This window comes from Triticum dicoccoides, chromosome 2B (assembly GCF_002162155.2).
Source record: "Triticum dicoccoides isolate Atlit2015 ecotype Zavitan chromosome 2B, WEW_v2.0, whole genome shotgun sequence".
Lineage (NCBI taxonomy): Eukaryota > Viridiplantae > Streptophyta > Magnoliopsida > Poales > Poaceae > Triticum > Triticum dicoccoides.
This window is the reverse complement of record NC_041383.1, coordinates 121077356-121092594: the sequence shown is the minus strand read 5'-3', so window position 1 is coordinate 121092594 and position 15239 is coordinate 121077356. Positions and strand designations below refer to the sequence as shown.

The window sequence follows — 15239 nt, the reverse complement described above, 5'->3', positions numbered from 1 at the left end:
TGGAAAAAAATATTGCTATAAAAGTATTCAAATGTGATATTATAATAGCATGAAACAATCAAAAATTGTTGATTGTTTGAGACGTATCAACGGGCCGGAGCTCCACGAGCCTTGTCGTGCCATTAGGGACGGCTTAGACTGCCTAGCGCCATGACTACACTCACCCTGCCGGGCGCGGAGCACGAAGAGCCGCCCTTGTCCATCCACGTCCAATGGCGAGCAAGATCCTCGTTGGATGCCGCGGAGCTCTAGTACTCTCGGGTGAGCGCATCCCAGTCAATGGGGTCTGCTTCGGATCCGCCAGCCATGGTAGCGCGGGGCAATAGGAACACGAAGTGCAGGGGCGAGGATGAAGAGGAGAGCGAAGCTGTCAATGATGGGGTTTATGTAGGGTTAGGGTGGGCCAACCTGGGCATGTCTTACATGGCAGGTGCGTCCAGACCGCCTCATATCCATCTCATATATGGATTGGATTTGAGGGGTGCCAGATAGTCCGTTTAAGGAAACATAGTAGAAAAAAAAATCATCCTACGAATTAATCAAGGAACACTATGAAGATCCATTTGGGATTAGACTAGATCATTATCAACTAGAGTGCAACGGAAGTAGAGTTGGTGTAGATTGTTGATGCATATTCCCGCGGCTAGGATATACAACCTCCCAACCACGAGATTTTTCCCTCGAAGAAAGATCGAACGGACGACCTCTTTGCTGGTATCCACGCATATGAAATCAATAATCCAACAGGGTTTCGCAATCCAGTGCCAAGCGGTGTCGGAGTACAAAAACCGCGTGGAGAAAATTGTGGGAGAGAGGGGTGCAGCACAAAAAATTGTGTCTTGGGGGCAGGCTTCCCCTCCCCTCTATTTATTAATAGGGTGGGCGTGGCCGACTTGGCGAGGGGGTTGTTCCTCCCCTCTATTTATAATAGGCCATGGGGTGTCCGACTTGGGGAGGGGGCCATCCCAAAGGGGTGTGCCCGCATCTAGGGCCAGCTGCCCCCAAAGGGACGCAACCCCTCCCAAGCCTAGCCACACCAAGGGGGGCTTGCCCCAAAAGGCAAAGGGGGGCCCACTATTGAGCCCTAGTGGCCCATGTAGGGCTGCACCACTTGGGCATTGCCAAGTGGCAGCCCCACAACGCCCTCTAGAACATTCAGAGAGGTTCGGGAAACTTTTGAAATCTTCCCACTCCTTCTGGATGCTTTCTAAGGTTATACGGAACATTTTTGGTTTTTTGAAGAAAAAAATCCCGGTTTTGTTCCAAAACCTTTCGGCTCTCTCTCCGAAATTTTTTCTCTTTATTTGAAACTTTTCTAGTGAAAATTACATCAGCTCCTACACTTCTAATACTCAAGAAAAGGTGACCCTTAAGCGTTGACCCCGCGGGTTCGGTAAAGTATAGACATGACCGGAACTCCTTCCGTTCAATGGTCAATAACGGAATTGTGGACATCCATATTGATCCCTATACCCACATGAATGATTATCGAGATGCTTTACAAGACCCAAGGTGAGATTTATCGGCATCCACGTGAATCAGCACTTGATCACTATGTCAATTATCCTCGTTATTGGTTTTGTTCACTTTTCTCGTCCCCATGTTTCGCCATCCCCGTGAAAAAATCACGTTGTGTCTAGCCAGACGATGATGGATATCTCCGCACCGAGAGGGTCCTAAGAATATCTCTTCATCACCGGAGGAGCAAATCTCAGTCTCGAGCTATCAAGTACATTGTCATACTTTTCTGACGCACCTGAAATTTGTCGTTATGATCACCCTCTTACGGTTGACGTTTGACGAACCCCAAAGTACATCATCCGGTATGCAGAACATGATACTCTCATGGTCAAAGGAATTATGCATACGTTAACATCTGTGTGCTTGTACTAATAACTTGTGACAGTATGATCTCGTAGTATGACAATAAATTGTGGTATGTTCAACACAAATGTTCTTCCAATAATGTGCTCTTGAAGTTGCCGGCATCCTTATTACTTTAATTATGTCTATGGTCAGAAAAACATAATCATCATACTAGTACAACACTTCAGCTAGTTTTAGAGGCGAGACTAGGAATCCATTTTCTGTTTGTTATTTCACACATACATACGAGTTTTCCTCTGAGTCTCGTGGTTATTGCAGACTCGAGAACCATTGCAATTATAGCACATAAAAATATTAATTATAAACTTGAAAATAAATAATAACATTTATTATTGCCACTAAGTTGGCCTCGGTTTAAGAAGTCTGATTGGATGACCTTTTTTTGGTCCGGGCCGTGTTCTGGTGGACCGCACAGACGTTTACAGGGAGAAATAGGGGTCTGGTTTTGAGATGCTCTAAAATCAATTGCAGGGGAAAATGGAGCATTTTGGCCCATCATTAACTAGGGCATATCATACAACTAGCACAGGCTATACCTATATAGACAGACATGTTGACTCCTCTGAAAATAAGAAGCCTGTCAGATTCATCGGGCCAGCAGGCCATGCCAATCACTAGCACCCAGGAAAAGACACATCAAGCAGGAGGAAGGGCCCAGGCAGAGCTTCCAATCCATCATCGTCCATGTGATCCAAAGAATATCCAGTAAAAACCGAAAAAGGACACAGCAGCATTGCATTTCTCAGTTCCCACAGCACCTCCTCAAGCAACCCCAAAAAACACCTCAAGCAGATCAGTGGCGAGCTGCATCATCACAAACTCAGAACAGCATTCAACAGCAGTAATAAAGTGCAGAATACATAGATGTTTCCAAGCAACTCTAATGGTATAGGGACCGTTAGACCAGAACCAACTACATTCGCCCTCAAAAACAAGAACCAACTACATTCAGTTTTGCACTCTGGGTTCTCAAGTGTTTTGTTCACTGTGACGGGTCACCTTGATGCCACTGCTAGGTTTACACTTTACAGTGTTGATTGAGGTTCAGATGAAAGCAAGAGATCTAAGAAGTGCAAAAGTGTGGACGGCAGCCTTCTTTTAACTCCATGGTCCCATGGATATTCAAGAGTCATAGCGATAACTTCTTTTTCTTCTTTGATGTATTGTGGAGCTTGGAATCTTTAGCGGCCTGCACGAGGAAATCATCCATCAGAGACATAGGAAGGCTGATGACTTGAGAAAACACAGATAAGATACTGTTAGAGGGAACCATGAACATCATGAATGAATGTTCCATATAGGTGGTAGTTGCCAGACTGTGAAGTAAAATTCCAGTAACAGAATTATCACATCGATAAGGAACCGTTTCATATGGCACCATCCAAGGAGCAACACTGCAAGGAGACACTGTGGACTATAAATATCAGGCTCGTGCGGTGAACAGAGGTGACAGTGCCCAGAATCTATATTATGTATATCAAGTAGTTCTGACCAATGACAACTGCATAACGGCTTTAGTTTCCAAAACCCACTTTATGAACGAGCATTGTTGAAGACATTTCAGTTCATCACATTATCTAGTGTCTACCCAATGATTTCCTATTTTCCTTTAGATAAGGACAAACAGAATACCAAAACAGCCACTATATTATATTATGTTTCGGTCAAAAAATAGTATTACCTTTGTTTTTCTCTTTTTCTTTTTCTTTTTCTTTTTCTTCTTTTCCTGTCTCTGCTCCCCGTCATCTTGATTGGAAACCTCAGAGGAGTCCTCAAATGATGGAACATGCCGTACTACTCTCCCAGAAGTTGAGGCCTCACCTACATTAGCAGGTCAGTGTAGGTCGAATTTGGTCAGGTCTGGAAGGGGTGTAGGTCAAAATAGGTTTTGAGGGGATGTGGCCAACTGGTCATGTATGTCAAATTTGCTAGTGCAATACAAAAAGAGTAAAGTTGACAACATCAACAAAGCAAAAAACAGTGGCAGAGCTCAACCACATCTTCACAGCAGTCCAGAAATCAGGCAAAGTCTATAACTGGAGATCTAGTCTTAAAGTTATCGTTAGTGATTCAGGTGTTTCTCGCTCTATCTATAACTGGAGACTGCATGGTCCTAAAACAAATGGCATCCACTATTTTGAACTTCTGTGTCATGTTCTGCGGCAAAAATCACAAGAGATGTAGTAACAAGCAGTCTAAGCAGGCAAGACTTGGAAACAAAAGGCCTAAAATAAAATTTATTCATGCTCCTATTTCAATACTGCACTTAGAAGTAGCAAATGACACCTAAAATTGATGCATAAACCTTTATCATGATATAACTCATCCAGTGCATGCAATTCAAGGGCTAGACATATGAATATAGGATAGGTGGAATGAAACCCGTACCCTTGCTTGCCTTTATGGTTTCCTTTGCATTTTTCACGGCCAAATTTACAAGATCGGGATTTAGAGAGTCCAAGCCATCAGGTTGCTGTAGTTTTCTCTCGAGGAATTTCGCTAAAGCAGCAGCCTTATTTGTAGTTAGTGGTCCTCCAGGATGGGCCATCCTATTTGAAAGGAGATGAAACAGTCATATCCGTAACCAAAGAGAAGTACTCATGCAAATTCTATGTTCTTTAGCAAGCCCATATAAACATCACAAGGAATTAACTCTGCTGGTTATTTGTGCATGAGACTAACTATATCATACCAAAGTAAAACCCTGCTTTATGTTCCATGAGATACCCATCGAGGAGCATGAATGTTCTATTTTTTTAATACAAAAGTAGGACTATACGGACGCAAGTATGCATAGAAGCAATAACCCCAACTTAATCCAAAATCCGATACATCACCAATCACTCATGAGAGCCACAAAATGTAAAGCATCCCGGTGATATGAAATTTTGATTCACGCAGTCCACTCGCTCATTCTTCACTTCATGTGCAAGCAGCAGACGCACCACTTAAAAAAACGAGTGTTGAAAGCACAATCTAAATCCGAGTCATTTTTCTCATCTAGCACTGCAAACCTCACAAATTTAATCAGCAGCACTGCAAGCAAAAGAAGCAAGCAGCGTTAAACTACTTGAAATCAGCTTATCGGAAGACTTCAATCACACAACCTGACTTCAACCACACGCACTCCGCTTCAAACGAAGCAATCAACGAGCAAAATGACGACGAAGTCCTAATCCACAGCCCCAAAACGCCCTTGAGCTCGACCAATTCCATCACCGAACCGAATTAAGCAAAATCTCACACTCGAATCGAGCCCCAACCCCGCCCACTACAACGGCGAAACCACACGACGCGCGTGGACCGTCAGACCGCAAGCTACATTAGTGCATCTGGAGGCGGCAGGCGCTAGTGAAGGCGTGACGCGGTACCTCGGGTTGGGGCGGGAGGACGGCGGTGGCGCCGGGAGGGGCGCGAACTTGCTCCCCCGCAGCGCTTTGCGCTCGTCCTCGGTCAGGTCGCCGCCCGCCGCCATGCCGCCGCCGCCGCGCGCTGGGCCGAGGAGGAGGAAGAAGGCGACTCGTCTGTTCGGGTTGGTTGGTTGCTCTCTTGGGTTCGATCGGACCAGATCGCCTGTCCCTCTATGCCGCGTGGGCCCGTGCGCACCGGTTTGGTGGGGTTCGGTCGGGCTAGGTTTGCAGCCTGGCCGGACCGTGCAATCGAGTCTAGTATGGCAGATGGGGCCATATGTACAGATGTGATTTTTTTTTTGCATGGTAATACGTGTCTCATTCATATTATAAAGATCAAATTACAAGTCATGTAAAGACTGATATGACAAAACTAAAAAGATAGCAGAACATTGCTAAGCTTGACACCAACGTCCGTCACCTGCCTCCGGCACCACCACAACAGCCACCAAAGAACAAAATGACAGATCACCTCCTCACCCGAGCTCGACGCGGCTCCATCGCTGATATGCAGCTTTGTGGACCTCCAAGGTGGCTCACCAAAGATGAAGCCATTGCCGTTGAACGAATCAGACCGGGGCAACACCCCAGACACGCTATCGAACTACAGATCTGAGACCCCACAACGACTACGACGCCGAAGTAGGAAATCATACCTGCCATCCATCAACCACGAACCCAGCACACGTTCTGTCTTCCAGATATCGTCGATGCAAATCACAATCTGCATCCGCTCCCGAACTACCTCCCAAGCTCCGCGCCAACACTGGAGCAGACGTCGTCGCAACGGCGGAGCCCGAGGACACAAGTCCACCACAAGGATACCGTCGCCGCCACGATATCCCCGCTTGAACTGACTGGTTCTCAAATCCATCACCGAGCATAGAGACGATCGCCTCGCCGGAGAAGAACCTGGAGCTTCTTTATTCAGCATCGCCGCCACCGCCGTCGAAGCCAAGACGTCGGACGATCTAAAAACCTAAGCTATTAGTGCTCTAAACCTAAAGCAAAAACGATCCGCACGCACGGGATCTGGCGACCCCTCTCACGACCGACGACCAAGAGGTCGCCGGCGGAGGAGAGCCGCCGGAAAACGGCGCCGGAAAGATGGCTCTCTTGGCGGCGGCGGCTAGGTTTTGATCCGCACGCATGTGATTCTTTCCGAGGCTCTAAGGGCATGTACAATGGAGGCTGTACCATACTGCTGCCCCATGATTCACGTACTCAAACTTGTACGAAGCAGTTGCTAAAAATTTCATCCACCCAATGTATCCATTGCCTCACCGGGCCCACACTTTTCCTCAATCCAATTTTTCTCCAATCTCCAGTACACACACCTCTCCTTGCTTTGCCCCACCTTTTGTGCTTTTGACAGGGAAGAAACCGGTTCCTCTACAAGATCCCACTTTGCTTTTGAAGCAACAGGTTGAGCTGATTTGGCGCATCAAAGATGACGTAAAGAGCTGGGGCAGCCGTCCAGGGTGGAGCATTGGCCATGCCCTTAAGCGGCCAAAAAGAAGATATGTTTTTTTTTCATACGGACGCAGGCGCTCATACATATGCGCATACACTCATAAACATACACGCACACTTTATTTCGATGAGCATCATCAAAAAACTGAGTCGACCTACCATCTTGAAATTGACGAAGTCATGAAAGACGCCTCGTATAAAGGAAGTGTCTTTTTTTCCAAGCAAAAGTTCAGTGCTGCCAAGCAAAATCTGCAAGGCTGTGATCATGTTACGTGATTATGTTGCATTAAAAAAATACTACTCTAACTTAATATAAGAAACACTAGTGTAATTTTGCTGTATATTTCCAAATATCCATTCCTGAGCCCGGGCTCATCTACACCTGGCAAAAAAATCACAAAAGTTACTAAAAAATATATATATAAATATGTTTTTTTTTTGCATGAAAGATAATTTGGTGCATGAGGTGCGCTTCAAATTTCAGATCATTTGGGCATGTGAGCAGCTATCAGCAAAAACAAAATGCATCAGAACAATACATGAATAGTAAACTTTTTCACAGATTCTAAATTTGTCTTTTTAAGAGGTACCCAGATGTCTAAATGATATAAAGTTTAGAGCGCATCTCACGCGTAACTTTCATGCAAAAAGAAAGTCAGTTTTTTTTTTTGAATTTTCTTTCATCACAGGTGCAACCAAGCCTGGGCACCGAACCGCCTCGTCCATATATTCCTGCTATCCGTTCTTTTATCTCATGTTGAGACCAGATCGCGCTCCGTCAAATAGGTGGAAGCTATCACCATGTTAAGCCATGCTGCAATTTTAGGTTTCTGCTGCATTACCAAGGAAGCTCATAATAAAGATCACAAGATATGGGGATAGATGTATACTGCATACTGTCCATAGTTCATCTCAAGCAGATAACACCCCGTGCTTGCTCAAATATGTGGCAATGAAGTTACTGACAGACACAGGCAAAGAATGTTCGAACTTTGTAGCTGTGGATCAAAGTAATGACGTTAACTATCATGAACTGAAAGCCTTTAACTTTGTAGCTGTGGATCAAAGTAATGACGTTAACTATCATGAACTGAAAGCCTGAAACGTCGTGTATTTACATGTTCACCGAAGCCCCGGAATTCAGAACGATGGCAGCTTAGCCTGTTCAGCCGGCCACCGCCCATCTTTACATCGCCTGAAAGCTCGGTGACACTGACAGGCATCCAAAAGACCAGACGAAAAATTACACTAGACGTAGTAGATCATGCCGACCTCGATGAGGCTGATGTGGGGTATGTGCAGCGTCACCGACGGGCCCCTGCAGTTCTTGCGGAGGAACGAGTAGGCGTAGTCGATGGCGAACGACTTCAAGAAGTTGGAGTTCTTCCTCGCCTTGACGTAGGAGTGGCCGATGATGTACGCCACGCCGGCCTCCTTAGCCTCCAGGAGGTCCGACAGCTCATCCCTCACCTGTGCATTGATCTGCTCCTCCTCGGCGATCTGGAAACGGACCCTGCGGCGGCTCAGGCCGCCAGACTCCTGCTCGTAGATGGACTGCAGGCTCTGGAGGGTCTCGGACTTGCTGCTCCTGGTCAAGGAGGTGCCTTCGTTGGAGTCTCTCATGATCAGACCGGTTCCGGTTGTGTCGGTAGTGTGTATGACCGCCATTCTTCCTTCGTTCGATGACTCGTAGCTTCCAGAAGAGGCGGCTTCCTCGGCTTCCATTTGGATGAACTTGGCGATGCTCATCACCAGGTGGTTCTCGAAGTTCTCATCGTCTTTCTGGACATCCTTATAACCGTATCTCACAATGCACCTGTACATCCGGTACTGCCTGGGGCCGATGCGCCCGATGAGGTACCGCTCATCAGCTGGAACATAGGGCACTGGCACGGACTTCACGCAGACGAAGACCAAAATCTGGTGAAATGCAGGCAGGTTGGTCACGAAATGTGAGAAGATGGCAGGCACCCCAGTCACTAGCTCTGTGTAGATGAGGCCGATTCCAGGCACACGCACGATTCCAAGGCTCGGGCCAAGTGTAAGGATCCATTTCATTGAGACCTTGTTTTGGAGATCAAACAGGTACTTTCGCCGTGTGCCATAGTGCCACACGTACATGATGAACATGAACACGAAAGCAAGCGCAATCGGAGTCCATCCTCCCTGAGGAACCTTTATGAATGATGCAGACAGATACGCGCCCTCAATTAACCCGAAGAATATGAGGAACGACAAGGCAAGCAGGATATTCTTTTTCCACACAAATATGATGACCAGTGCCATCAGCCATGTCGTAACAAACATCACAGTGATGCACGCAAGACCTAAGATCATGCACAGGATGGGAGCAAAAGTTAGTCCAGGCTAACCAAAAATTAAAAAAATCATGAAAAAAAAGGGCAGGCCAGATACAATCTCATGACAAAACAAGGAAAGATGCTAGTAACCAACTAACTATACACACCTCCTAAGATATGAACATCAACTTACCCCCTCCTACCAAAGATAGACTATTCACCTCTAAAGGATATGAACATCACACTTACAGCCTATACAAGAAAAGTAGCAGCTGGTTGGCTGAATTTGCTAACATCAACGAGATAAGCGCGATACATAATTTAGACAATTATAATTTCTCAGCACAGAAATTAAAAATCGTAGCTATATTTTGGTGTAATCAAGAACAGTGACATTGAATGTGCATGACAGAAATGAATTGTCAACATAAGATGGTGAATTATGTTGCACAGAAAATAGCAGGTTCTGAATAAAATGAAGTATACGAGGAACCATCTGATTCAAGAGCAAAACTCAAGTGTACCATAGGATCTGCATAGTTTCTGCATTATTGAAGTGGTCGAACTTACCATAAGCATTTCCTATAATGTTTATGTCTCGGAAGCCAACTGTCACAGCTAAACAAAGGACCATCAGAATCCAATTTATCTCAGGTATGTAAATCTGGCCATAGATCCACCTTGATGTATGCACAACTTTCACCCGTGGAAAGCATCCCAAAGAAAGGCACTGCTTGACAATGGAGAAGGTTGCAGATATAATTGATTGGCTGCCCACAATTGCAGCAAGAGATGCCAGGACAAACATGGGCCAAAACACAGTACCTGCAAAAGTGATGTGATATGATTTAATACTATTTTCAGCAACATGTGAAGTGAGAATTCCCAAGCATGCTTTGGTCTTCTGAAACTTACGTGGAATTGATAGGTAAAAACTGTCATGTACATCAGACATGTTCTTGGAAAGAAACGCAGCCTGCCCCATGTATTGCAGAACAAGACAGGGATATATGACACCAACAAAAGCCAGCTAAAATAGGTGAAGAGTTGTAGTCAGTCAGCATGATATGTATTTTTTATCAGTCCAGCCTTAAAATATACTCCCTCCGTTCCAGAATATAAGGTGTATTGATTTCCGTGCAAGTCAACCATTTGAATGTTTGACGAAGATTATAAAAAATAACATCTGCAATACCTAATAGATAAAATATGAAACTACTTTGCACAATGGTTCAAATGATATAAATTTCATATTGTGGATGTTGATATATTTTTCTAAAATCTCGGTCAAACATGCACCCGTTTGACTTTTCAAAAAAACAAATACACCTTATATAAAGGAACTGGGGGAGTAGGTCACAACTCATATATGAAGTTCTGCATACCCTGATGGATGCAGCAGTGAAGTGGCCAAGATCGGCAAACATAGCTTCAGTGCCTGCATGTATCACAAATATTCATAAGACAAACTCTTCATTACAAATAATGGATAATCATAGCTAGATAGCACATCCATTTGAATTCACCTGTCACGGCAAGAAGTACTCCTCCTAGAGAAATCCAACCATCTCTTCCTGTTATCTTGAAGAACTTCACAATATAATGCGGGGAAAGGGCAAGACATACTCTGGGATTCCAGTGGATGATATTATAGAGACCAATGATACCAATGCTCAAGAGCCAAAGTACAACAATGGGGGCAAACACGAATGCCACCCTATGAGTACCTCGGTGTTGTAGCGCAAAGAGGCCAACAAGCACAACACATGCAATGAGTACTACCCAACCTGTAAAAGAACAAGTTAGACAATATAATGAGAGCCATTTACTAAAGGAAACTACAAGTAATGCAGATATGTTCCTCAAGGAAGAAATCAACGGCGACAGTAATATCTTTGATGCAAAAAAAAAGGACTATGTACTCTTTCAAGATATACAGGTTACAAAGTCATAAAGGCAGCTCATTTAAATTCTACACCAGATCATCATGCAAACAGGGGTGCCTTGAAATTTATCTAATTTTCAGTCACATCATTCGCCATACTACAAATATAATTCAAACAAATAATTAGGTGTTCTGATTCTTTCAAATTTCAATGTTCCATCAGTTACCTATCAACTTTGTCGAATTCATGCAACCGATTCTTTCCAATTTCAATGTTCCATCTTTTTCCTATCAACTTTGTCGAACTCACGCAAATAAGCACACGAAGAAAATCTTAAAGTACATTAAATAATTGATTTCATTATCACAAAATGGGACGATTATTTTCCTCAACTAAAGATGAAGACGAGAAAACATTTGATTACTTGCGGGTAATTTGAGCTACAGCTCCAATTTTACTGTTCCACGCATGCCAGATAGATAACTAAACATTGAAATGCATTGGATTTTAGCATACAGATTAAGAACAACCAAGATTAGTATTATATCAGATAGCTTGACTGGCACTTGAAAAATAGGAAAACCTCTACATAGAATTTGACCATACTAATCAAGGGAAGACTGGAGATGCTTGTGTTGTTTAATTCCATTCTAACATATGGAAGTTCACTTACCCACTCTGAAGGTTTAAAGCAAAACTAGATGAAACGCCTTCTAAAGAGGGTTTTTTTAATAAATATGTAACAATTATAGCATATTACTGTCACAGGAACGGGTTGCTAAATATCTACTCCCTCCGGTCCTTTTTAGTCCGCATGTAAGGTTTGTACGAAGTCAAAATATCTCAACTTTGATCAAACTTATAGAAAAAGAATATGAACATTCACAATGCCAAACTAATATTCTTAGATTCATTATGAAATGTAGTTTCATAGTAATATATATTCGATATTGTGGATGTCGATATTTTTTAAAATAAATTTGGTCAAACTTTGCAAAGTTTGACTTGACACAAATCTAATACGCGGAGTAAAAAGGACCGGAGGAAGTATTATGCGGTTGGGGGAAAATAAAGAAGAAGCTACACATACCATTTCCTAATCCACCTGTGCCTCGGTCTTGTAATCCAGACAAGGCTGCCAAAACTGCAACAAGCACAGCATGAGATGTGACAACTGATAACAGCGAAAGTACGTGTCCATAATTAAAGAAAGAAAAAAAACAAAGAAACAAGGACATGTTGTGCATACCGGAGATGGTGGGTGTAAGGACGCCATCACCTATCACCATGCATGCTCCAAACAGAACAAAAAGAAGCAAACATGTCCGCAGCTTCTTGTGCTTCTCTAGAAACCTTTTGAATGGTGAGGACATAGCAGTCCGATCAACCCCAGGCTGATAATATGTTGACAGCTCTTCATCTGCCGCTTGCTGGTTTGGAAGCAGGCTCATCTTTGCATGCCTGCAGAGTAGTGAATACAAAGCAAACGTCCCACCTGGATAACACATTTACTTTATTCAGTAACCACATGCGGTGAAAAAAAGTTGCTAAACAAAACAACTACCTCCTAGATAGCTCAGGTCACCACTCTACTGTAAAAGAGAAGGAACACAAGTTCATCCTTTGGAGAAAGAACAATAACGTCTGTTGCAGTTATGCTATCAGTCTTATTACAGAACTTCACCTTTCTATATTCCTCTCCGCCTACCAGAATTCATGTGTGCTCTACTAAGCTAGGCTAAAACTTCCAAAAGATTCAATGAACCAAACTTAGAACACAGGAGCATATGCGCTGCAATTAAGAAACCAGTAAAACAAACTAGTACAAAGAGATCACTCACCCTCGCCATTATCGTCAGCACCCAAGACAATTATGACGTACTTTAGCAACGGAATGAGCGTCAAGGTCCAAAATATCAGTGAAAGCAATCCAAAGACGGTCGCCTCATCACTGTACTTGTCCAGTCCAGACAGTGCGCTTTTGAAGACATACAGAGGCGACGTACTCAGGTCTCCGTACACCACACCAAAGCTCTGAAACGCTAGTAGGGAAAGAGCTTTGTGATATTTCCACTGGCCCTGCGAAATGACAACCATCAGCACAGCAAGACCACGAACAACAACCACAAGAAACTGGTCGCTGACTTGGTGAACGTCTCTACTAAATTAGTACACAAAACAGACGGTCAATGCAATTGCAGTGATATGTCGATTTCCAGTGACCTTGGCCAAAATTGGATAAACCAACAGCTGATGAAACAGCTTTTGTTGTATGAAAGAATTTCCAATACAGTTTACACCTCTAGGGTGATTCCAAATTTCGAAAGTGAAGCTGTATGAACAGAGAACTGTGATGAGGATGATCATGCCTGTAAGAAGCTGAAAACGAAAAGGTCTATTCATGGTCAGCCTGACTACTCCGCCAACGAAACAGTTGACCCGATTCGATCACATGATACTGATGAACCCAATGTTCGAGAACCAAGCAAAATTGAACTTGTAATAAAACAACTACCCAGCCAATTATTTACCCAGAATAATTGCACAGCCGCACCATCCCGCATCCGGCGGCAATTTTCTCACCCCCGCTCCGAAGAAGCGAGATCGAAATCTCGCCGCCACCATCAAGTAAAACCCGAGCACAGCCGCCTTCCAAATCACCCTCGTCGTAATCCGAACTCCCGACGTGGCACAGAGACGGGTGGAGAGGAGCAGCAGAGCGGTTCGTTACCTGCGGCGCGGCGGCGGCGCCGATCTCCTCGTCCATTGGGGGCGCCCGCCCGCCACTGGAATCTCGCGGCGGCGGCTACTCGAAGCAGCAGCAGCGGCAGCAGGGGAAGCTGATGCTAGCTCCCCCGGGGCTAGCGCGGCGAGGCGGGAGGGCCTGGGAGAGCGACGGGGGTGGGGGTGGGGTGGGGTGGGAGGAGGAGGAGAGAAGCTTCCCCTCTCCCTCGTCTAGTTTTGTAGGCGGACGACGACGAGAGAAGAGCAGAGCTATCGACCGGGGGGAGGGGAGGGGAGAGCCGCGAGCGCTTGGGCCTGGTGCCTGCCTGCTCACGTCGCCGTCTGGAGGACGACGCGTAGGAGCAGCGTGGGCGGGCGGCGGCGCCGTGGGGTTCGCGGGGCGGGAGGCCGCTGGCGGGTGGGCCCGTCAGGGGAGGCGGGCTGGCGTGTGGGTCAGTGGAGGCGGGCTCGCACGTGCGGCGGGCGTGCACGGCAGGTGGAAAGGGATGGGATCTACTACTGCTGCCAGCGGGCGTGTGGCGCGGTTGCTGTTATTCCGTGGGCGATTTGCTCGTGCTTTCTTATCTCAACAAGAAAAAAATCGTACGTCTGCAATTTCTAAAACAAGAAGGGTCGTCAGTTTCTCAAGAGAAGAGAACACCGTGCACAACACGCAGATGCGCGCAAACGTGCTCACGCGGAGTTTGTTTTGTTTTTCGACAGCACCACGCGGAGTTTGTTGAAAAGTGAAATAGAAACCAAGTCACTATGTTGAAATTGGAGTCAACTCAGCTCAATGTAATTTTGCGGAAGCAAATATACCATCTCGTCACGGAGGTAGTCGTCTCGCGCCCACTGTAGGGCGTCCTCGTCGGAGAAGCCACGCCGAGCTATCTCCTCGTACTCCGGCGGGAGGCCGGGCTTCGGCTTGGGATCGACGAGAACGAAGCGGACGGAGGGGGGGTGGAGTCGCCGATGCGGACGCCGGAGCTGCGGGTGCGCGCGCTGACAGGCGTGTCCTGGGGCTCCGGCTTGACGCGGCGGAGGCAGGGAGAGCCGGATGAACGGCCGGACGAGGAGGAGGATGCCCCGGGACGCTCCATGCGCCTTGGGTCCACGAGCTCCCACGCCAGCGAGAGAAGGACGGGGGAGCAGGGTACTCGAGGCGCGGCGTGTTGCCGCCCTCGATGTACTCGAGGACGGCCTCCAACGTGCGGCCGGGCACGCCCCACCACCGGCGCCGGCCCTCGGAGTTGAGCCTGCCGGAGGGCTCGACGCCGTTCGTCGCCTCGAGCTGTTCGGCGTGGCGGCGGCGGAAGTAGGGCTCCCAGAGCGAGCTGTCGGGGGTGTACCGCGGGCCTTCCCTCGCCACCCGCGGCAGGGACGCGCGGATACGTGCGATCTCCGCACGCCGCCGGCGCTGATCCTCCATGCCCCGGGCACCCGCATGTCCGGCGGGACCGGGTACTCGGCCTCGAAAAGGAGGCGAGCCTCGTCCTCGTGAAGATGGCGGCGGCCGAAGCCGTTCGCCGCCGCGCCGTCGCTTGGGAAGCGCTCGG

General features: G+C 46.4%; 2 protein-coding genes across 4 annotated transcripts; both read right to left on the bottom strand.

Moving 5' to 3' along the window:
- Nucleotides 1-2678: 2678 nt before the first annotated feature.
- LOC119362515 (nucleolar protein 56-like) lies at nt 2679-5446 on the bottom strand. Of its 3 annotated transcripts, none has more exons than XR_005173439.1 (5): nt 5259-5446; nt 4276-4436; nt 3569-3708; nt 3158-3281; nt 2679-3076 (listed from the first exon to the last, which is right to left on the bottom strand). XR_005173439.1 is itself a non-coding variant. In XM_037627753.1 (5 exons), exons 1-4 carry the CDS (start codon nt 5360-5362, stop codon nt 3255-3257), a joined length of 432 nt encoding a protein of 143 aa, XP_037483650.1. In that variant the 5' UTR covers nt 5363-5446; the 3' UTR covers nt 2679-3076; nt 3238-3254. The 3 variants fall into 3 exon arrangements, 2 of the variants coding, with proteins under 2 accessions (XP_037483650.1, XP_037483649.1); XM_037627753.1 differs by having other exon boundaries at nt 3238-3281; XM_037627752.1 differs by lacking the exon at nt 3158-3281 and having other exon boundaries at nt 5259-5445.
- Nucleotides 5447-7732: 2286 nt separating this feature from the next.
- LOC119362514 (potassium transporter 7) lies at nt 7733-14023 on the bottom strand. The gene is made up of 9 exons (XM_037627750.1): nt 13688-14023; nt 12798-13035; nt 12206-12451; nt 12047-12100; nt 10597-10857; nt 10456-10508; nt 9986-10100; nt 9641-9895; nt 7733-9097 (listed from the first exon to the last, which is right to left on the bottom strand). Exons 1-9 carry the CDS (start codon nt 13721-13723, stop codon nt 8019-8021), a joined length of 2337 nt encoding a protein of 778 aa, XP_037483647.1. The 5' UTR covers nt 13724-14023; the 3' UTR covers nt 7733-8018.
- Nucleotides 14024-15239: the final 1216 nt, after the last annotated feature.

What these genes read in the sequence shown, in the direction of transcription:
- LOC119362514 (XM_037627750.1), bottom strand. Translation starts at nt 13,723, where the DNA reads ATGGACGAGGAGATCGGCGCCGCCGCCGCGCCGCAG. An exon ending in CACAGGTGGATTAGGAAATG is followed by an intron (nt 10,858 to 12,046) that starts GTATGTGTAGCT and finishes GTTCTTTTACAG; the next exon opens with GTTGGGTAGTACTCATTGCA. An exon ending in TTTTTACCTATCAATTCCAC is followed by an intron (nt 9,896 to 9,985) that starts GTAAGTTTCAGA and finishes TCACTTTTGCAG; the next exon opens with GTACTGTGTTTTGGCCCATG.
- LOC119362515 (XM_037627752.1), bottom strand. Translation starts at nt 5,362, where the DNA reads ATGGCGGCGGGCGGCGACCTGACCGAGGACGAGCGCAAAGCGCTGCGG. An exon ending in TCCTCCCGCCCCAACCCGAG is followed by an intron (nt 4,437 to 5,258) that starts GTACCGCGTCAC and finishes CCTTTCAAATAG; the next exon opens with GATGGCCCATCCTGGAGGAC. An exon ending in AGAAAAAGAGAAAAACAAAG is followed by an intron (nt 3,077 to 3,568) that starts GTAATACTATTT and finishes TTCCTCGTGCAG; the next exon opens with GCCGCTAAAGATTCCAAGCT.